The 23,686-nt window shown below is 35.7% G+C and overlaps 1 protein-coding gene across 3 annotated transcripts in view; it reads right to left on the minus strand.

The window, feature by feature from the left end:
• Positions 1 to 3,017: 3,017 nt before the first annotated feature.
• LOC311278461 (polyserase-2) overlaps positions 3,018 to 23,686 on the minus strand; it is a 29,821-nt gene continuing 9,152 nt past the window's right edge. For 2 of the 3 annotated variants that reach the window (XM_084389313.1, XM_084389314.1), the window contains 9 exons: positions 10,175 to 10,195; positions 9,920 to 10,079; positions 9,551 to 9,819; positions 9,311 to 9,456; positions 8,000 to 8,288; positions 7,089 to 7,260; positions 6,742 to 6,998; positions 5,133 to 5,224; positions 3,018 to 4,227 (listed from right to left, as the gene is read on the minus strand). In XM_084389313.1, the coding sequence (XP_084245439.1) occupies positions 3,865 to 4,227; positions 5,133 to 5,224; positions 6,742 to 6,998; positions 7,089 to 7,260; positions 8,000 to 8,288; positions 9,311 to 9,456; positions 9,551 to 9,819; positions 9,920 to 10,079; positions 10,175 to 10,195 (1,769 nt within the window). In that variant the 3' untranslated portion in view covers positions 3,018 to 3,864. Of the gene's footprint in view, positions 4,228 to 5,132; positions 5,225 to 6,741; positions 6,999 to 7,088; positions 7,261 to 7,999; positions 8,289 to 9,310; positions 9,457 to 9,550; positions 9,820 to 9,919; positions 10,080 to 10,174; positions 10,196 to 10,357; positions 10,423 to 23,686 lie in introns of those variants that run through there. The other variant, XM_084389315.1, reaches the window with a different exon arrangement.

A 23,686-nucleotide genomic window follows, 5' to 3' on the forward strand; every position in this document is an offset into this window, starting at 1 on the left:
GCCGTCTACTTTCTATTCGCTCTCGCGGTACTTTGATGTCATTCACCGGTCATTCACTGTTCAAGTCGAACAAGCCTATTGTGTCGCTTGTGTGATACGCGCATCGAAGCTTCAGTGTCATACGTAACATCACTAATTGCTGCCTGCCTTGACCACTACCTGTTTACTGGATTACGAGTTTGGATTACCCTTATTTAATAAAGCTGCGTTTGGATCAATCTTCGTGTCTCGGAGCATTCATAACAATACCAATGATGATGTATCATTAATCAGTGTTTTCCTAAATCCTCCACTTACCACACGAGTTGATGGCTCACAACCAGGTCATTGTGCTATATGTTGAGCTTCTTGTTGCTGGCAGACAGACCGGTTTGAAATACTAAAAGTGTTTCGACCGAAATTAGTTATGAATGATTGACATTCATTGTAATAATAATAATAATAATAATAACAATAATACCATTGTGAGTCACACCCTGGAAATTATTTTTTTTTTTTTACTAGATAAGTTAACAATAAAACCACTTAAGGGAAAGTTGGTAAACCTTTGGTAAAGAGAGTGGCCGCAATCACCACCATCTGTTCCATGAACATCTTCATCATCTTTCTCACTGATCTCTCAAATCTGTCACTTTTACAGTGATATTTGGTTGGCTATTACAGACAGTTCCCATACACAAAAGAAATATATTTTCAGTATATATTTTGGAATATATGCAAATATTTGAAATTGGCCCAATAAATATATTTCACACTTAACATCATATATTTTTGTTATATTTCAGAATATATTTCAATGTATTTGGAATATATGCCACATATATTTTGACACTTTTGGGGACCCATAAAGAAAAAAATACATTGAAATATAGTTTGAACAAAGAACAAAAGGACATAAAGTGTATGACTCATTCAGTATTTGAAAACTTCCTTTCATTGTGACCTTTTCCATGTTAACCTATAAGTATGGTCTGTATCTGAACTGTTACACACGCTATGACAAAAATGCCACCCAACAGAAACAGATGATTGTTAAGTGCCTGTCTATTCTTTTATATAATTCATGTGATGTTCAACAAAAAGCTCAATGAACCTGTCTGTCAAGTAACTTAGGAACTTTAGATATAAAGCATCTTCTAAATTCTAGAGTGCACAGTGTATGTACTGTATATATATTCTATATAGACTGTATATTCTATCAGTCATAACTGATTACATTGTAATCTGGTCATAATTTATAACCTACAATGCAATACTTGAGTCTATGGCTGATGGAGTGCCTATGTATATATTCATCCGCATCACTCTCCCTTTGTATTTGTATACCATGAAAACAAATTTGTGATCCACACTTCTGAATTTGGTGATGAAACATGTATGCGACACATAATTATGCAAGTCACTAAACACTGTTTCTATTTGTAAATTATTTATTCATTTTAACTTGACACTTTTATGATTTCATTAATTATTAGCTTCAATCAACTTTTAAACCACCGGCAGTTCAAGATCCTAAAGTAATATTTAATGCACTTCATGATGTTGATAGGAAAGAATGGAATATATTTTCAGTAACACTTTACAATAAGGTTCATAAGTTATAGTTAATAACTAACATGTACTAACAATGAGCTAATATTACTATATTAGCTAATCTTTGTTAATGTTAGTTCATAAAAATACAGCTGTTCATTGTTTGTTCATGTTAGTTCACAGTGCATTAACTAATGTTAACAAATGCAACCTTTGATTTCAATAATGTATTAGTACATGTTGAAATTAATATTAACTATGCCGTAGAAGTATTGTTCATCCTTAGTTCATGTTAACAAAGGTAGTTAACTAATGTTAGCTAATTAACCTCATTGTAAAGTGTTACCATATTTTCTTTGTCTTGGGTTCTAGAAAATATACATATTCCTGTGATGCATGGCCATTCGTCCAGGGCGTCCTCTGCCTGTGGTCTGAGGCGGCGGGATAGGCTCCACAATCCACTAATTTTATGCAACTCAAATTTGCAACACAAAAGTTAAAAGGTCTGGTGGGCTGGATATGTTGACACTAGTCATTCAGTGTTCGAGAGTACAAGTTAATCCAGCCACTGTTGAGCAAAACCTGTCTGCTCCTATAGTGCACGTCAGAAACCTACACATTCTCAGACATTGAGGAGAATGTCACAGTAAATAGCTAAGCAACCACCCACTATTCTGTTTTTCCTTACATCTTCACATTGTAAATCAATGTTCAGTTTTTACACCAGCAAACCTGGGGAATTCGGACGCCGTATTCAAAGCCGTCACTTGACTTCATCAGATGTGATTAGTGACCCTGAATGTATCACACAACTCTATCATAAAGAGGCAATTGTTAGTCCTGCATCGATTCTGTACTGTATGGTATTATGAGTCACAGTCAACAGAAACTGAATATTACAAGCCACTGATTATGAAACTTTAAACATGAAACATACATAAGGAGTATCTGATATTGGACTGTATACATATTTAAAGTAGGTCTTTAGTTCTACAATATACATTCTCAAATTAATACATATAAGAAACTTAAATTATAACAAGAGACTAACAGTTTCATTCTTTCGGGTAGAATAAGATGACGTAATAAAGATGGTATCTTCTTTTAGATGAAAGAACATTCATTTTCAACATTTTCACTACACACAACATGGAATTACGTCACTTGGACCTTGGGATTAGTGCCTTTTAACATTTAAAATTTATATTACACTACCCATATAAAAACAAATCACGTCGCTTTATAAACTGATTGTAACAAAGATTTCAAGCAATTTAATCATTTCAAACATCTTACAAATGGATTGAAATGTGCCTTGTGTTATCTTACATTGTGCTTTCAAAAGGACATGGTCATAGATGAAAAAAAAGAAGAAGAAATATAGCTTTGCTTGAATGGCCATGCCAAATAATGCATTTTCAACTGTTTGTTCTATTGAATTTCTATTTGTCTATTCATCTAAAAGTATAACACTTATAAACAGGAATAAAGTGACCTTTAATGTTTGTCCGGGAAGGTGAAAATACAGGTTTTGTGAGATGCTTCAGTAAGTATCTTTTGTGTTGATCTTACAGGGATTCAGTATCTGGTAAACTGCACAGGCTCACGTTTACAGCAGCAATAACTCACCCAGGATGCTTCAAATAAATGCACAAAAAAACCCGTTTTTGTTTTACAGCTTCATTTGTAATTTTAATTTAATTTTTACAACCTAACAATACATGATTCACTTATCACATTTTAACAATGCATTGAAAAGTTACTTCCTTCATTTGAAATCATAGAACTTTTCATAGAAAAACAAACAGAAAATAGATAAAAGGATGTACAAAAATATAAGAAAAAAAAATTATAGTTTAAACATTCTTCCAAAAAATGTTGTGAAAAATGATATTTGCAAACATTGATATAATATCCCAACTGTGGTACAGCTTGAGGTATTTGCTAGTTAAGATACATTATAGTCAGTATTAGGAGTGAACCACTCAAATTGGGACATTTCTATAAAGTGCCATGCTGAATAACAACTACATGTTGCATCTGCTACAATGCAAATATATGTAAACCGCCTGCTTACATAAATTATTATGCACTTGTTTTAAAGTACTGCCAGAGAAAACCATACAATGTAATTGTAGTGTAAGAACAACAGGCTACAGCTTGGTGAGATAATAGAGATCTTAAGAGTTTGCATTTAGAAGTAAAAATGAATGATGTGCTCCACAAAAGCTTTTGATGCTGTATGATTATATAACGGGTTATATGGAACACACTGAAAATTTACAGACATGTTCACAGTTAATGAAAAGTGGCCCCTTCTTCTCAAAAGATTCAATTGATGCCTTGAAGAAAGATTTGGAAAGCTGCAAGTGGGAGGAACAGGACAGAAAGGGTAAAAGAGAAGGAAGAAGATATTTGTGACCCATTAGAGGAAGGGTTGATGCTGCTTGTAGGTGCACTTGTGGGGCTTGTGACTTTTGGAGGGAAAGCGCCAACCACAGATGTCAGGAATGATGCAAAGCTGGAGGTTTTAGTAAAGACCTGGACACCTTGAAGGAGAGAGCGGGATGATGCAGTGCTGTTGCTGGAGCTCGTGTTAGAGCTGCTGTTTGAGTTGCTCGTCTGTAAGGTCAAAACAGCAGCATGGGTCCATGACAGGCCCTGCTTACACATCAGCGGACCCCCTTGATCACCCTGAGAGAGAGAGAGAGAGAGGGGAATCTTTACTGAATGTTACAAAATTTACAATTTTTTTTATTTGTCACACATCTTTGCAGACCGATAATACTCTTTTTTTTTTCTCCTGAAAATAAGCTGGTGTATGAAAATGTTTCGTTTTCATACAGTTGGAACATAAACTACTGTTCAAAAGTTTAGTCAGTAAGATTTAACATAAATAAACTTCTAATCAGTAAATTCAAGACATTATAAAAATAATAGACAAATTTATTTCAAATAAATGTTGTTCTTTTGAACTTTCTATTCATCAAATAATCCTGAAAGAAATTTATCACAGTTTCCACAAATATATTAAGCAGCACAACTGTTTTCAACATAATAATAAGAAATGTTTCTTGAGCATCAAATCATCATATTAGACTGATTTCTGAAGGATCATGTGACACTGAAGACTGGAGTAATGAGGCTGAAAATTCAGCTTTGACATTCAGGAATAAAATACATTTTAAAATATATTTAAATAGAAAACAGCTATTTTAAATTGTAATCATTTCACATTACTGTTTTATTGTAATATTTCATGTTGCTGTTATACTGTATTTTAGATTAAATAAATGCAGCCCTGGTTAGTTTTATTGAAATAAGTTAATGAAATAGGCATCATGAACTAACAATGAACCACAATTTTTGTTTTAGCATTTGTAAATGTAAATTTAGAATGTAAAATTGTTAATTAATGTTTGTTCATAATTCATTAACTAATGTTAATACAACTTGAAATGTATTAATATATATAGAATTTAACATTAATCTAACTTGATCTAAACGTATTTTTAGTTCAAGTTACCAAATGCATTAAAACTTAATGTAAACTGTTAATATATTATATTTCCTTCCTGTTTTAAACAGAATTAACTTGCCTGCTGTAAGTTCAAAGAACTTGTGCAAATACTGTTGCTTGAGTTTCCACATTCCACAATAGAGGCCTTGAATTCCTGAAGAGTTTGATTCACTACAAAGGAAGGAAAACAGCTTCACATTTGGAAGACATGGAAAAACATTCTAATAATCTAATTTTAGCAGTTAGTGATGTTTCAAAGCATTCACACACACACACACACACACACACACACACACTAACTCTAAACCTATCCATTCCAGAAAACATCACTTATTATTATTTATAAGCTGTTTTCCTCATGGGGACATGTACAATGTCCCCACAAGGACAAGGATTTCTGATATTGCCATCCTTGTGGGGACATTTTGTCCCCATACAGTAGGGTTTAGCAGGACACGCACATATATGTATTATGGGGACTTTCCATAGACATAATGGCCCTCATTTATCATTCTTGCGTAGAAACGGGCGTACATATTGGCGTAAGATTATGCTTACACTCCTCTCATCGCCTGATTTATGAAGCTGTGCGTACCTTTGAAATCCAGGTGTACGCAATACCTGCGCTTGATAAATGCCGCGGCTGAAATCGATCGTCATTAGAATAACACGCCCCTATATATTCAAGTCTCCGCTCCCCCCACGCCCTCATTTTACGCCATGGACACACGGAAGACGGCAAAGAAGAGAAACTTCTTTGAGAAAGAGAAAGCGAAACCAGGGAAGTGGAAAGAAACTAAATTGATTTCTAGATTTTTATTATTAATGACGCTTATTGTTATTTAGAAGAAGAATGTCGTTATTATGTGTATTATTATTATTATTATTATTATTTAAAAGAAGAAGAATATGTCATTTTTATTATTTTGTCAGTCTGAATTATTTTTTGGTCATTGAAAGCCTTTCATTACTAAACCCAGTCCGTGCACACCTGCCGGGCCTAACCCTGGCCTAACCATTGTTTCAAAGAATAGTACAACGGCGAGCGCGTCGAGTATTAAACGCCTCGTCCGTTTGGGGAGGTGCGCGCGCAGTCTGCGGAGACTCGCGCTGCGGAGCCAGGCGAAAGTATAAACAAGGCTTGAAACGTCAGGTAAAGCGCACAGGCTCGGAATACATATGCCTACAAATCAAATGCTTTGGTAAAGTCACACAAATTAAACATTGAAGTCCATGTTGCACAAAAATAAACACTGAAGTTTATAATTACTATGTTGTTTTTTTTTGTTTTTTTTTTTACAGTGGGTCATAATAGATCATATCTTTTAGTTTGTCAGTGCGTTTTGTGGTGTTAGGAATTGTTTTTCTGTGCATTCCCGCACTCAAAACGTGCGTACACCACCTCCCGAGCTGGCGTAGGATTTGAGCGTGCCGTACGCCAACGTCCATATTGATAAATCTCAAAGTCACCGTGGTTTTGGGTGTACGCCAGGTGTACGCTGGAAATTTGGTGTACGCACTTTTGATAAATGAGGGCCAATGAGTTTTATACTTGCATTTTTACATTTTCAAAAAACATCACTTAGTATGATGTATAAGCTGTTTTCCTCATGGGGACCAAAACATTTATTTGTGGGGACATTTTATCCCCATAACATTTACCCAAACCACACACACACAAAACACACCTCCTCCAGCTCCTGAGCTCCATCCTGCCACCCAGCATTGAGTATTAGCGCTGAAGGTAGCACCTTCCAAGTCCACACATATAGGCTGAATGAAATTTGTTAGGTTTGGTTTAACGGCCAGCTGCAAGACTGCAATGTTGTCGCCTGTGACATTGCTGATGGTGAGATTCGCCACTTTTATAGAGACCTCATTGGGGTTGGAGCCGTTCTGATTTAGACGGCCCAGGATCACGGTCCAATCGGAGGCCTTGTTGGAGCTGGACAAAAAAATTAATAAAACTCCATTGAATCAAATCACTCTGATTTCTCTAATCAAATGTCCTTTTTTCATATTTAAGTGCCATTACCTGGTAAAACAGCTGGCAGAGCTCATGACAAACTGTTCAGCAATCAGCGTTCCTCCACAAACGTGACTTCCATTAAACTGCAGACTGGCCATCCATGGCCATACGCCTGGAGACGCAAGGGAGCTGTTTCCTCCTACACGGGTGTTCAGTCTGGCACTTCCACACACTACAGCTACAGGAACAGAGAGAAAGACAATGAACGCCGGGTTTTATCAGTCAAATGTTTCTTTGATTTGTTTTCTTTTAAACTTTCATATGGCTGCCTCAAAGAGCAACAACAACAACAAAAAATAATGATGGCATTTGTTATGCTTAGACTACACAGTTATGGTCCATTAGCAGAGAACATATCTCATGAAAGCTATGTAGTGCACTGGGGGAATTAACAGGCGTTCTGACCATTGTTTGAATAGTAAAGTCTTTCAAGTTCTGTTTTTGCTTTTACCAAAACTCAATGATCAGCTGACAGATAAGTAACTTAAGAACAAGAAGGGCTCCAGACAAAAAATGACGAGCTATCCAGTGTAATACATCACAAACACCGTTTCCGGGTCCAAGCCTCTACTCCGTTTCAAGTATTAATAATTTGTAGTGCACCAAATATAGTTCATTTATATATCTAAAAAAAAAAAAATGATAAAGGGAGTTTACATCGGAAACACCAATTTGAAAATTCAACATTAAAATCAAGGAGAGTTGTAAGCCTGTGAAAAGAGGTCGTTTTTTTAACTTAGATTTAAAAACAGACTCTGTGGATACTAGTCTTAGGGATAGATGAAGAATATTCCACAATTTAGTAAAAAAACTAAAGTAAAAAGAAAGAATTTAATGCACAAAAGTCCTTGGACAAGTTACCAAGTGAACAATGTATGCATGTTTTTTCAGGATCTTATAACTTGAAGGATCCTTACGTGGGACAGGTGTAGTTGTAGGGGCAGTAGTTGTAGGGACAGTAGTTGTCGGGATGGCAGGCACACCAGCACAGCTGATGCTCAGGTCACCGTCAGTACCATTGGAGGTGAACGTAATGAAGCCTGGCTTGTTGGTGGTGATTTTCTCATTGATCCAGTTCTGGTACTTAGACACTCTGGCATACACACCAGGTAAATTGCGCAAAGCACAACCGGTGCCAAAACTCACAATTCCAGACTGGATCCAGACCGAACCCTGCTTGCTGACCATAGGACCACCAGAGTCACCCTGTAGGATGAAGAACAGGTTAGTGATATGCCAAGTAACCTGTTCTACACATCTACTGCAGTTGTAGTTCACAGCTGTAATTTATAATATGAAGGAATAATGGGAAGATGACTTCCTTCTGATTGCATTAAAAGCATCAAGTTAGACTTATGTTAGGAAATGTCCTGAAGATTTTAGTGCTTCTCTTTTTATGGACAATCAACATCATTTGAATGTCATCAGTCATCATTGAAAATTATACCGTTATGGTTGGAAGACTTGTCACATGAAAACTACAACATGACACACACATGTATGTCTATACCAGGGTTTTCAAAAAAAAAAAAAAAAAGAAGATTCTAGGGGGTCCATAAAAAAATATGAGGGAAAAAAAATATTTTACAAAATGGAAGTAAACCGTTAAAGTTAATATTTTCCAGATAATATTTTAACTATATATTTTAATTATAAACTATATAAAGCTGTATTGATATTTTAGGAATGGGGAATCATGTGGGGAATCATCATTATCTGTTCATCTGTCATTGTTCAGTTGCCAGAATTGTGAAAAGCACAGTTTTCAGTTATTAGTTAATTCCACCTAGCAGTATAAAATACAATTATTTAATTTAGCAAACAACATGTTGCCTTTATACCACACTGTTTCTCACAGCTCACATGGGTCTTTTATGAAAAAATAAAAATGTATAGCTGCCTTCGGAAGGAGATCATACTATTTGGGGGCCCTTGGCCTATGGTCTATAAAACAATCTCAAGTCTTCTTCATTACAGTACAAACATTAGCAATTATATTTATTTATTCTGAATAAAGCTAAACTGAATAACTGGTTTGTGTATAAATATTACATTTCTGCTTGATTCACTAGGTTGAATTCCCTTACATTATCAGTTTATTTGAAAGTTTTAGTTTAGAGACCCCTCATTCTACTTATTCTTAATTATAACTATATACACTTTGTAGAATATTAGCAGCCCATTAAAACTATATGAAGTAACACAAACAGAAGAATAGGAGTTGTTACCTGACAGGAGTCTTTGCCCCCTTCCAATAGTCCAGCACATATCATGTTGTCTGTGATTGTTGAGACATCATAAAGACACTTACACTGCCTGTTTCCAACAATAGGCACTTGCACTTCCTGTAGAGTTTGCGGTGAAGGCAGGGAAACTGAGAAATGCATAAAATTATAAAATATACATCAACTATTGCAATAGTACTGTATGCTGTGACTGTAATCGAGGTTATTAAATTAAATACGTACCGCCTGTATTAATGGTTCCCCATCCGGTGACCCAGCTGGAGGTTTTGTTGAAGAACGTACTGTTTGAGGAAGCCAGACAGACCGGACTGATAAATTCAGTAAAATCCACCGGCGAAGCCAGTTTCAGAAGAGTGATGTCGTTATCTTTAGATTTGCTATTATAGCTTGGGTGTTTTATGATATTAGAGACAGTTCTGGTCACTTCATTTGCATTTGTTCCTTGCTGTGTCTGTCGGCCCAGGTACACAGTTAGGTCAGGGGTTTCTTCTCTGGAATATGGTAGAAGAAGAAGTGCTAAGCATTCGCCACATCAATTGAATCAAATATTTTTTTTATTATTAATTACAAGGGTTGGTTTATGATAATTACTCAAAGCAGTGCGCTGCAGTCAGAACCCATTGATTGTTGATGAGTGATCCACCACAAAAATGGCTCCTGCCACTATGAAGGCTGACCTGCCATGGCCAAGCGCCAGCCGTTGCATTCTGTCCCCCCACTATCCTCGTGTTGCGAATTGCTTTGCCACACACTGACAATAGACAAGGTAAAGAAAACAAATTTTAGATAAATAATTGGTCATTTTTAATGGAATTTGGCAACTTAAATTGTTGAAAAAATGGTTACCATCCAGTTGTGCGTCACACCCTAGAAAACAAGAAACAGAGTCCAGTTACAGATAACTTCAGTGGAGACAAAAAGTGTAAATGCAATATAAAACGTAGTTGCATAAACGTAAGTAATAGTTATGTTAGTCAAAATGAATTATTAGGTGTCTTAAAGCATTAATTATCCAAAAAAAGGTCTTACCTATCATTAGAAGGGAGACGATAAATGCTACACTGATTATGTGGATCATCTTCATCTTCATCTCTGACAGTACGGACACCTGAAGTCCTGCTCTTATATAAACCCTGCTAACCTGTTTTCAACACGCCCACATACTCTCTCAGCACATTTTAACGCCTTCACCTCTCTCCGTCTGTACAGTCCTTCCTTGTTCATTCGAGTTTCTTACTGAGCAACCGGTATGTCTGAAGGTGTATTAAGGGACATGTTGGTGTCTCTCAGTCATGCGTAATTGTCACCTGTGCAATCTCTGAAATCTAAACGTGTAAAAAGTGTTAAAATAAGATTTGTGTTTCTGATGGCTTTTTAATATTGAGTAGATCGAAGAAGTTGCGTGAGGTGATTTTAGTGTTTCTAAAAATAAAACAATTTTATGAGGTTCTTTTTTCATATGAATGTGTGCCATGTGATACATACGGAAACAACGTTTTTTTAAATTTTTTATTTTTAGAGGTTGACCTAAGCATGAAGCACGTACAAAAAAAACGCATGAATGAAATCACCAGTTCTCCAAGTTACAAATTGCCACGAGTGTGTTGGAATTCCCTTAAAACCTGTAATTGTGTTCTTATAAGTTTAAAATAAAAATATGAAATAAAAACATTTATAATTGATGGCATAATTTAACGTCCTAAATATGTCAGTTAAATCTTCTCAAAAAGCAAGTTAAAGCTGTCTTTCAATGGTAATTAAATAATTCAATAGCTTAAAGTAATACTTCAGTGACCAACAAAAACTTAAAGCATAAAAGAAATCTGTTAAGTCATCTCTCATTCTTCTGTGAAGGAAAATTCTTTTAAGAAAAAACAAATACATTCTTCTGGTAAAATGAGGATGAAATAGCCGCAAGCTAACTTTCTGGTTATAAAGTGAATGTACTGACTGATCTTTTAGGACAATACCTTTTTTTATTTAACATTGCATTATTTATTTTATATTTTTATTTCAAACATATAATTAAAAACAATTTAGGGTTGTTTGACTGATTATTTCAGAAATTTATTATAATGGGGTGACAACAGTGTTCCCAACCTAAATCTAAAAATGTGTATTTTCTTCTCTCTTAAAATGATTAACACTTGCTACACTGAGAGAGTAAAACAGCTGTCTGGACTGGGGTGGATGTTTACTGTGAGACCAGCAACAGTTTCTGTGAACCAAGTCAAACTGGATTTTTCTAAGCTCACATTACATATTTTATTTAGAACTGTTTATTAAAAAAGCTAAGATAAAAATCTAAAACAAAGATAAATCATATCAGAACACATTTTTCACATTTGATGTGAAGAGGTATTCTACACTTACTCTTTTTTTTTTCAAAAGCTTTCATACAGAAAGAGTTCCGTCACTTCATATATAAAACCTTTTAGAGGATCTCATCATGGGATCATTCATTTTATGGTTTTAGTTTGAATTAATTAATTGAGTTTAGTTTTAATTCATTTTTAATTGTAATTACATTTTATGAATTAAGCAGTTCATAAACATACTTTATAACTAGAAAAAAGTTAAACATGAAAGTATGATCATTTATGACATTTCTCATTATAGAACCTATTTGACATAATAAAATGTTCTTTAAAATTTAGTCAAGAACCGTAAGGTTCTATTTAGAACCCCTTTGAAACTTGAACATTTTCATTAAACGGCATGCTGTCTGCCACAATGCAAAAATGTATGTATACTTGACTGACTGACCCCTTTTGACCTGCAATGACCCCTTTTCCTATCTATGGATATGTTTTTAATACCGTGAAACGGTATATTTGTACAGTGGTGTGTCAAACACAATGCAGTGTAATGCAGTCGTGAACCAAATTGCAGACTACTTGAAAAGTAAAAAATTAAATAGAACTAAAATAGACATGATATGATTTAAAACCCAAAACATAAACCAAAAGTCAAAGACAATATGATCAGGTTCAACATGACGGCTATACAGCACTGAATCGAATGGCTAAACAAAGCAAACAAAATAATTTGATTTTAGTTTCTTGTTTGGAATTGCTTTCTCTAGCACTGACTCTCTAACAAAATAATGTTATTTTAACATCTGCAAATGCTAATCTAACAAAATTAACTTCCCTTATGTACAGTATTTTCAAGGTTTGTACAAATAATGTTGTAATATATATAATATTGTAAAATATACTGTAATTCTAATAAAGAAGAAACAAATAATTATAAGCACCATTATAAAACAAATAGTTTCATAGCTTAACCACAAGTGTGTCTTCGTAACATGGAGGCATAAATTCAGTAGTAAATTTAGAAGATGTGGCTTTATATGAGTTTAAGTGCTTTTGCTCATAGTAGTTTCTCATTTTTATGGTTATGTAATCAACCAGCAACCACTGTTTTCAGGTTTTCCAGGGTTGTTTTTCAGATATCTTCAGGCTTAGTCATGCACACAACAAATGCCATCTGCTAATTTGCATACTTTAAAGATATGTAATCATCTGTGAAAACACAAAGAAACAATGAGGAGGATCATGGAGAAAGACTGAGAAGAAGAAGAAGAAGATGATGACGATGAAGTACAGATGGAATTGATAAATGAGAAATGAGTTGGTGTATGAAGAGAGGAAGAGGACAGCAGGGTGGAAAGAGAAGACACAAATGAATCATGATGGTCTACTAGTGGGTCCCAATCCTCATTTTTGTCGGAAGATGTTTTACATGTGTGGATTAATAAAATATTAACAACAATAAAACAACTTCCTCGTAGTCCATCTTAGAAAATGTTTATAAGAAAGTCCAAAAGATCAAGGAATCCTTTTACCACAACACAGGTTCTATAAACACAAAATGCCAAATAACAAACGGATCTTTATTCTTCCCTACTTGAAATGATATAAAGTTATTTATAGTTTTAAAGTTAAAGTGTAAAGTTAAATTAAAGTGTAACCAAAACGTTTAATTGAGTACATTTTACATAGTATCTGTACTTTTACGAGGAGATCACATGAAGACGCAGGAGATAAACAAAATAGTCTTTAATAGTAACTCTAATACGTAGACACACAGGAGATCACTGGAATATAAGCATAACACAACCACGAAGCATTAACGAGACGGGACAAATAACTGAAATGAAGCTTCAGCATAAGTTCTGCCAGGAAGACTTAATTACTACATCATCACTTATTACCTTCACATCTATCCAATCATGTCCTCATGCTGTATAAAAGACCAGTACAACACATGCTGATGCAACAATCACCTCCACCCTCCCACCACCACCAGGATGGTCCCTTTACCATTTAAAGAATATAATGCAGTGCTTAAAGCAATTCCTTCTGGTCTAAATCAACTTGTTAAATGTCATCTAACCTTTAGTAAGAGTGTCACCAAAGAACCTGATTTGATCTTAGATGGTATAAATATACTTCGTAAGAAATGTAATAATAAGCATATTCAACATATTTTTTCAGAGTAAAAAATATAATGTTGCTAAAGGCAAATTTTATTGGGCCTCTTTTATTGAACTTATAGACTGGAAGGAAGCCTGGTTGGTACCTCATAAGTATTGTATTTCAAATAAGAATAAGGAAGTTCATTTTAAGATCTTACATAAAATATACCCAGGGAATGATACTGTTGCAAAAGTTCTTGCTCATTTTGTGGGAATAAGGATGAAACACTGATCCATTTATTTTTCCAATGTGAAAAAACTCAAAACTTCTGGAATAGGTTATATCTTCATATTGGCAAGCACCTTGATTCTTCCAAATCCTTTCAATTAAAGGATATAATCTGTTACTATAAAGAAGATAAAGCTAGTAGCCTACTTCAATTAATTACATTGTAAAAAAAAATATTTTGTTTGGACATTTTTTAATTCACAAGCAAAAATTCTCTAAATCGCAGCCTACTTTTCCGCATTTCTTAATTTAAATTGATACATTTCTGAAGTCTCTAAGGTTGATTAAAAACAAGAAAAGTGACAGATTCTTGAAATATTATGATGATATTTTTGACAATACCACTGATGCATAATGTTTCCTCTGTGTATGTGTTTTTTTTTTTTTTTTTTGACAGGACAGACGACGAATGGCGCCGCCAGTGTGTGTACATTGATAGAGAATAATGTGTTCGAATTTTGCGCAGCGCCACGCTTCTCGTCCGGTGTGCGACCCCCTTAAGGGTGTGTTCACACTTGTGGTTTGGTTTGCTTCGTTGATTTGGTTCGTTTGCTCCAGAGCAAAAAAAAAAAAAAAAAAATTTAGTCCTGGTCCGCTTAGTGTTCAGATTGGCATTTTTATCAGCGAACCTAAAGGCATAGGGATATGTTCACAACCTGATTAGTCGGCTTTTATGACGTATAGGGTCTTTTTAGGGTCTCATCTTCCTGTTTTTGGTTCGTTTACATGTATTTGGTCCGTGTCATTTTTAATTCGAACCGCACCAGAGTTCGTCTGGAAGTGGACCGGTCTCGGTTTTTTCATTCGGTCCGCACGGATGGCAGCGTTCACACTTATTCAAATGAATCGCACCACGGTTCATTTTAATCAAACCTAACATACACAGCTGAACAGAATGATTAACTAATGGCTAACCATAGAAACTAGCAAGAACTCAGACAGGCACAATGGGAACTAGACAAAATAGAACTAAACCAAACATGACAGTGGCATGTAGGCCTACATCTGTACTAACTTAAGTACAATTATATTGTACACCTCTGGAGGTTTGGAGTGACATGAGGGGGAGTAAATGATGACAGAATTATCATTTTTGGGTGAACCATGTCTTGTATGGAAGGCCAAAAGGGCCAAAACGCGTGAAACTGTCGCGTAAACACGTAATTACGCGTTAACACGTAAATTGCGTGCTGGCACATTGGAAACCATGGAACTTTACTGGCTGGTATGGCTATCTTGCACAAGCACAAATAACAAACAAATCCTGTAAATTGCAGGATTAAATCTAAAATAAAATTTGAACAATGTCTTTAAAAATGGACAATGAGCATAAATAAATAGCATACATAATTATTTTATATTTTATTGAACATTTTGAGAATCAATTTCATTGGATCAATTTGATGAAAACTCTTGTTTTAGATTATTATTATTATGGCATGTGTGTGTGTGTGTGTGTGTGTGTGTGTGTGTGTGTGTGTGTGTGTGTGTGTGTGTGTGTGTGTGGTGTGAAGTCATGTAGTATAATTTGTAAAGTGTTGTAATATAAATAACTTTGTAATATATGTGTGTTTGTGTGTGTTATGTAGTATAATGTGTAAAGTGTAGTGTGTGTGTTGTAATATAAATAACTTTGTAATATATATATTAACTTCGAAAAACACAGCAAAACAATGCACTATCTCAGATTCATAAGGCTTAATGGTGTTATCAGAAGGGGCTCTCTAACAAATAATGCATAGAGGTTAAATTATAAAAAGATGCTTTAGAAATATGCTACAGTATTTTCATGTACACTTATACTGTTTGGAGAAATGTGTAATTATCCTTACACAATTTCTATCGTGATTGTGAAAATGGTCATGCCTTTCAGGGCTTGATTAGTTATAGTTAACTTAACTGTCTAAATAGGCCCATTTAAAATATGCTGTAATTATGTAGTTGTATCCTAAATATTGAAAAGACATTGTTCAACATGTATTTTCACATTAAAAACCGCTTTTTACAAGCTTAATCTAATTAGGTTCTGTGTGTTTGAGCAAGAGCACCAAACCAGTAGGTGGTGCTAATGTCGAATAATTTACGTGTTAACACGCAATTTACGCGTTAACACGCAATTTACGTGTTAACACGTCATTACGACAGTTTCACACGTTTTGGACCTTTTGGCCTTCCATAGTCTTGGGCATTGTTGAATTTGACACAATGAATCTTGATTTCACATTTCAGAAAACAGAGCTGATTTTTAAATAAGCAAATAAGAAAGTACTGTTTGTATCTCTGTACCTAAATACTTCTGGAAATCCACTTATTCATTGCAAGTAAAGTAAAGTGGCTCAGTGTGTTAAAGTGGGTTCACAAGTTTGTAAACCTTTGTCTTTAGTTACAATGGAATGCGCACGAACTCACAGATCCACATTAAACCTGTTTGCCCGGTCAAACACATGTTCTCAAACTGTACAACACGAGCTAAACAAACACTAAACTTTTTTTAGATCAATAAAAATGTCATGCCAGGGCAGTGTTTCCATGAAATGACGTCATTAAAACTTCCTGACAACTGCTTTTGTGTCACAGTAAAAAAACTTTATCAGTAAAAAACATCACAGCAACAAATATGTTTAACATTCTCATTTAATAAAATGGAAACAAATAAGTAAATAAAATATTTACAGGTAAAAACTTTTTTATATTGGTGGTTACTGACCGACCACCAGCATGCACACACGCACGCACACACACACACACACACACACACAGAGAGAGAGAGAGAGAGAGAGAGAGAGAGACACACACACACACACATATTGGAATATCCCTTTAAACGTAGGCATTTTGAACTTTGAAATTGTCACTGGAAAGAAGCCACTGGAGAACAATGGAAAACAAACGCGATGAACCACAAATCACTGAATCAAGAGAGAGAGTGAAGCATGTAACAGCATGGAGCGTTTAAAACCAGAATTCTCTCTTGATCAAGTTGAACCTGAGTCTCGTATTGATGAAAAAAAAAGACCGTTCCAGATGAGAAAACTGAGGACATACATTTTCAGCGCTGATGTCTTCAACCATTCCTGTTTCTCTGGCTCCAAAGCCTCTGTTTTCATTCTAGTTTGCAAAAACATTAAGTCAGAATGGTTACCTATCAGTTGTATTAACCTGTGTTGTTGTTACTTAATGAAAGGCAGCATCTGAAGTCTGTTACACCCTGATTATAGCTGCTGTTTAAATCAGGTGATTACAAATTATTAATGTTCTTGTTCTTGGCTAAGACTGGTGTAAACTGGGCCTCAGTACAGCTGTTACACCCTTTTAAAACGGCTACTTTGTTGCATTTATTGCACCTTTTTTTGCACCTGATTTGTACCATTTATTGCACCTGATTTGTATTAGATCACTTTTTATGTTACCTTTTCTGTCACAGAAAAAGAGAGAGTATTTATGTCAACACCAGCGCAAAATAAAATTCATTGTACTTTTCTACATGTTACTTGGACTCTATAGAAACCTACTTATGTAACATCATTCAAAAGTAAATATTTCAGTTTAAGTTGAAATGCCCATTAGCAATCTTGATTGTTTCCTATGCTTCATTGTCATGTGGTCACTATGGTGGCTTTTTTGTAGAATCATCATCTACATGTTTACAACCTGTAAAGATATTAAGGTATATTGCACATACATTTTCAGAACACATATTGCCACACCTCACAACTCTCAATAAGGAAGTAGGCTACATAAAACTATTAGCCTAGGTAGAATGCGGATGATATCTTGTTTTAAAACCACAAACATGCAGAGAGAAGGCTTTTTTAGGGTGTAATGAATCTTTAAAATATAAAGTTGTGGGCATCTATAAGTCACTCTACTTCCATCTAGTGGACAAACATTTAAACTGCATCTAGATTTGTAGGAGGCAAGGCAAGAGCGTAAGCATGTATGGACAAACGAGAGAGCGTGTGAGTGATCTAAACAACTGACTGAACAATTACATTTACAAACAAAATGTATGATAGTAACCACTTTAAAAGTGACATAACTGTACTGCCTCTTCACAAGGGGATTTATTTCATTCCTCCAATGCTTTGTTTGTAGATTTTTGTGTCTAAATGTTTAGTTTTTTTCATGATAAAAGTGGTCTACAGCATTCCCTATTGAATTTACCATAGTTTTACTACAACATTTACAGTAAAAATATAGTAACTACAAAACACAGTTTTACTACAATAACTATGGTTTAACAATGATTGTTGTAGTAAAACCATACAAAAATAACCATGGCCTTACTATAGCATTTGCGGTAAAAACACAGTAACTTAATATTACCACAGTTTTACTCAAGTGTTACTACAATATTACTATATTAGAACCATGGTATCAAAACCATGGTTTGAACCAAAAAACATGGTTACTTAGTCATGTTTACTACTACAGTTTTACCATAATAAAACCATGGCTAATTTTGGTAAGGGTCCCTCCTTTGAGGCGGCTGGGGACAGACAAAGAAAACAGGCGAGAGAAAGAAAGAATTTGTAGAATATTTGAGAGAGAAAAGCAAGAAGACGGAAGGAGTGACAACAGATGAGTAAGGCAGAGGGGAAGTGTGACAGAGAATGCCTGCCCGACTTGGCTCAGTTCCTGTTGTGGTGGGGTGAATCATGGATTTTCTCCATATAGGAAGAAGGAAATGACCAAGGATGTCTTTTTCCTGAGTAACCAAGCAGGCCTGTGCCTTCCAAGCCTTTCCTGTCTGTACAAGTGCTTTGCCTGTGTGTATGCGCGTGCACGTGTGTGCGTGCACTGTAACAAGTTTGACAAAACCTTTCTTTGGGGAGGGGTGTATTCAATTGAAAAAAATAAATACTTTTTTTTTTACGTGACACAAACAATAGAAGTCTGGTGTATAGGGTACAACAAATAAAGTTTTAGCTTTTTGGTGTAGCCTACTTCACAAATTCTAACCAGAAAAAAAAAAAAATTCTCATGAGACTCTTTTATATGACTGTACATATAAGGAAATGTCAAAAATCTACACTAGAGTTAAACAAATTTGAGGTAGTTTTTTTTTTTTTTTTTTTTTTAAGATGTCTCTTTTACTCAACAAGGCTGAATAAGAGTAAACAATTTTTTTGAAAACATTTTTCTGAGTTTTATTTGGTTAAAAGTAAAAACAGTAATATTGTGAAATATTATTAGTTTAAAATAACTGTTTTGCTATTTGAATATATTTTAAAATGTAATGTATTTCTGCTATGGAAAAGCTGAATATTCAACATCATTACTCCAGTCTTCAGTGGCACATGATCCTTCAGAAATTATTCTAATATGATGATTTGCTGCTCATGAAACACTGGGACTGTGTCCGAGATCTGTAAAATGCTGCCTTCAGAGGATGCATTCCAAGGTATAAAGGCTTTAAGGCATTTCTGAATCCAATCTTAACTTTACTTCCTGTCTCCTGAGATACCTTCATCTGATTGATTTTTAAAGGCAGAAAATTGCAGCATCCAAAATCGTAGTCTCTAGTAGTAGGTGAAAAGGTGTGTGCCAAAATAAGTATGTCAGAATTCATAGTACTCATAAAAGAGAATGCAAAAAGTACCCGGATGACCTACTACTTCTGACGAGATTCTGAAGTGTGCATACAATGGACACTTTACTATCCCATGAGGCCACGGGAGAGGATTTGTGAATGACTGTGAAGCGACGCAACTGACGCTGATAGGTCACAATAAGGGCAACAATGTGAATGTAGTACGTCCAGATTTTATTCATAGTACAAACATTCATACTAAATAGATTATGTGATTTTGAACGCAGTCAATGTAGGCCTGTCCTTTGCTACCTTTGATATCCCACGTTTGCGTTCCATTCTGTGACAGTTGGGCTAAAAAATAAAGATGGTATCTAGATGTTGTGGTTAGTGGTCAGTTTGTGTGTAAATGTAAGTCGTTTTCCACTTCTGATATAATTTCTAGTGAGAAATTACTGTATTTAAATATTTGTTTAGTTTTCACCGAAGCTCGCTCTATTTTGCTGTAGATTATTAAACCATTAAACTGCCTCAGAAGTCTGTCTGAAATCAGTTTTGTGAGGTGCCTTCGTGCACAAACGCTGCCCGAGTCATTTGCCTGATGAATCTACATGATTCAATAACCTAGTCAACTATTAGAAATTTTTTGGTTACTGGCGGGGCAAAAAAAGAGAAAGTAACTGGCAATGTGTCCAAAATATATGTTAGTTACTCAGTATTAATCTTTTGTTTATTGAATTGTTGCATAAAATATATCACAGTCGTGCTGTTGCACAGAATATGTATGTGTGATTACCTGCAGTCTCTTGTTTATATTATTTAGAATTTTAGCATATTCAGAACAGCACTATTGCTTGTGTGATGTTGTTTAATTAGAAATACAGTAGCAGTCAGAAAAAATCATTTCTTGTTGAACACTGTAAAGAATTTAATTAAAAAGAAGTTGTAAAAAGATTACTGGAGTAGCCCACATTTGACAAGAAAATAGTATTTCAGATTTTCTACTTCAAAACTTAAATGTTTAAAGGTGCAGTGTGTGATTTCTAGCGATATCTAGTGGTGAGGTTGCGAATTGCAACCAACAGAAGTTACTGGGCCGACAGGAAAAGCTGTCATCGTCTGAGACAACAGAGAGTAAAGCTTCTTAACTTAACTTAAGTTTCTTTACAATTATAAATTAAGAAATTATGTTTACTTAATTATTCAGAAAAAACTAAATGTTATTGCGAATATTATTGTTACTTGTTCGTCATTGTGTCAGGGATGTTGTCAGGGATTCTGCATTCCGGATGAGGGTGGGGAGAGCGTTCCACCAGCATGGAACCGTGAAAGATCTCATGATTTGGAAGCAGCTTTTGTGATCCATAGGGCTTCTGTGACCGACAGTAATGCCGTCTCGGTTGAATGCCCTTTCTTGAAGCCAGATTGGTTGACATCCAGCTGGTTGTTCAGAGCAGGAAAGATGATACTTGGTTGAAAGCAACTTGTTCAAGTGTGTTTGCAATGAATGGTAGAAGAGAGACAGGTCTGTAATTCTCTACAAGTGATGTGTTTAAATATTGTTTTTTTAAGCAGTGGAGTTACCCGAGCCTGCTTGAATGCTGTAGGGAAAATGCCAGTATGGAGGGATGAGTTGATGATGTGTGTAAGTGCTGGTAGAAGTGTGGGAGAGATGGCTTGTAGAAGGTGTGAGGGGATGGGGTCTAGAGGGCAGGTGGTAGGATGACTGGAGGTCATTTTTCTTCCTCGGTTAGTGTAGAGAAGGAGGAGAGAAGTTTTATTGGCTGTGGGAGAGGTTGGTCTGGGTTCCTGTGTGTGTGGAGATGAGAACTGACTGCTGATATCTCTTGTTTTGTTGGTGAAGAAGCTAGCAAAATCATCAGCAGTTAAGGAGGAGGTGGGTGATGGTGGAGGTGGACAGAGCAGAGAGTTGAATGTCTTGAAAAGTGATCGTGTGTTAGAGGTGCTGTTGATCTTGTTGTGGAAATATGAAGATTTTGCCTTGCCTTGCCTTTTGATTTGCGCCATTTCCCCTCCGCTGCCCTGAGTTCGGTCCGGTGTTCACAAAGAACCTCAGATAACCAGGGGTTAGAGGGAGTAGCGTGTACTGGCCTAGAGAAGAGAGGGCAGATATTGTCTAAAGAAGAAGTTAAAATGGAGCATAAGGTATCTGTTGCGGTATTCACATCCAGAGATGAGAATTGCGAGGGTGAGGGAAGAGAAGATGACACAGCAGATGAAAGATGGGAGGGAAAAAGTAAGCACAAGTTTCGTCTGAAAGTAACTGGTAGGAGGGTTGGTGGTGCACAGGTAGTGAGTTGTAAATTGAAAGTAATGAGGAAATGATCTGAAACTTGTAGAGGTTTCACCAAAATTTGCAGATTCGCATATTGCGCTGCCTTCTGTGTGTGATGATAGAGCGTTGTCGAGAGACAACAGGAATGTACTGAAAGCACATGTTGAGTAAGGGAAATAAGATAAAAGTGGGAAAGGAAAGGGGAGAAGAAGATAATTAAGTGCCTTACAGATGTCCTTGCTCGGTGGAGTCGCACAGGTAGAGTCGATGGTCTTTACCCGAGTCGGTCTTCACACGAGGACACTTCCGCGACAGCGCGCACACTACATAAATATAATGCTTTCAAAGGCTTGAGTGAGGACAGCTGTCTCCGCCCTTGCAATTAGCACAGCAAAAGCAAATATCCCGAAAATTGCTGTTGGACAGTGCTACACTTAAGTGCAATAAAATTCAAATTGCAACACTTATTAGACGCGACTGTTATTCAAAATAGGATCGCGTCTAATTAAAATACAAATTTTTGTGAAGGTAAAAAAAAATAAGCAGAGAATCGAAACTAGCCCTATCTTAATAACCAAGGCAAATAGTAAACTGAGCAACAGGGGATCTTGAAATTAAGAAAAAAACACTTTCGTGCTCTCCCCGTATTCACAGACTGACCGCTTGTCCTGGCCTTCTCTTAAAAGAATGTAAGGGGACCCGTGGTGTATGTAGATAGAAATGGCTTATTCTAAGGTAATAAAAACATAACGGTTCATTATGTAAGGTCTTTATACACCACTGAAAACATAGTTATGTAGCCTATATGATATTGCATTTCTGTCAACAGATCCTCCTAAATATTACACAGTGCACCTTTAATTCAATGTGTTACTTGCCATTTCTTTGTAATTATTTGTAAAACTTACCAGCAATTTTAGAGTGAAAAGTAAATCTTATATAATTTTTTCTAGTGAAAAAATATAACTGAAAATAACTAAACCAATGTTTTACATGACCTTTAAAGGGATGGTATAATGCCCTTTCACAAGATGTAAAATAAGTCTCTGATGTCCCCAGAGTGTGTATATGAAGTTTAAGCTCAAAATACCCCACAGATATTTTTATATAGCATGTTAAAAATACCACTTTTTGAGGGTGAGCAAAAACGCACGTTTTTGTGTCTGTCCCTTTAAATGCAAATGAGCTGCTGCTCCCGGCACAGGGGGCGGAGCTACAGCAGCTCATGTCCTTTTACCTCACACAGACATGCACTGAAATTTTTTAATGTTCAAACCGGATTCAGACAATGATGGAGAGATTCAAGAAGAGGTGACAACATGTAGAATGCAACAGGACATTTCTGAATGGTTAGTTGATGAATTTATGTAGCTTATGTGTAGTTATCTTCTAGTCCTTGATTGGCATATTCTGTCATGATAATCTATAAATCGCGTTCCCGGGGGTGGGGTTTATGTACATTTTATGGTTAGTGACATGTTGTGTAGTCTCTACCAGCCGTTTGTTGTAGTCCTTAAAAAGCAATTTCTTTAAAAGTAAATATTTCCCTTTGCTTTGAACTTTGAGCGTCGTAACTTTGCAGATGTTGTTTATGTTCAAACAGCAACATTACACACTAACTAAAGTTAGAAAAGTGAAATCATAATCAACCACCCCTTTAAGATTTTATTAATTTCCGCAGACCTATCACTCCCTGATATTTACAGGTTTTTCCAGAACTGTGGGAATTAACCTGACATCTAGATTTCACTATGAAAAACATGCATGACTTGCAGAGGTCAGTAAAACTCTAAATCACACGCTCGCACGCACACATA

The sequence above is a fragment of the Rutilus rutilus genome (assembly GCF_951802725.1).
Source record: "Rutilus rutilus genome assembly, chromosome: 1".
In the NCBI taxonomy this organism is placed as follows: Eukaryota; Metazoa; Chordata; class Actinopteri; order Cypriniformes; family Leuciscidae; genus Rutilus; species Rutilus rutilus.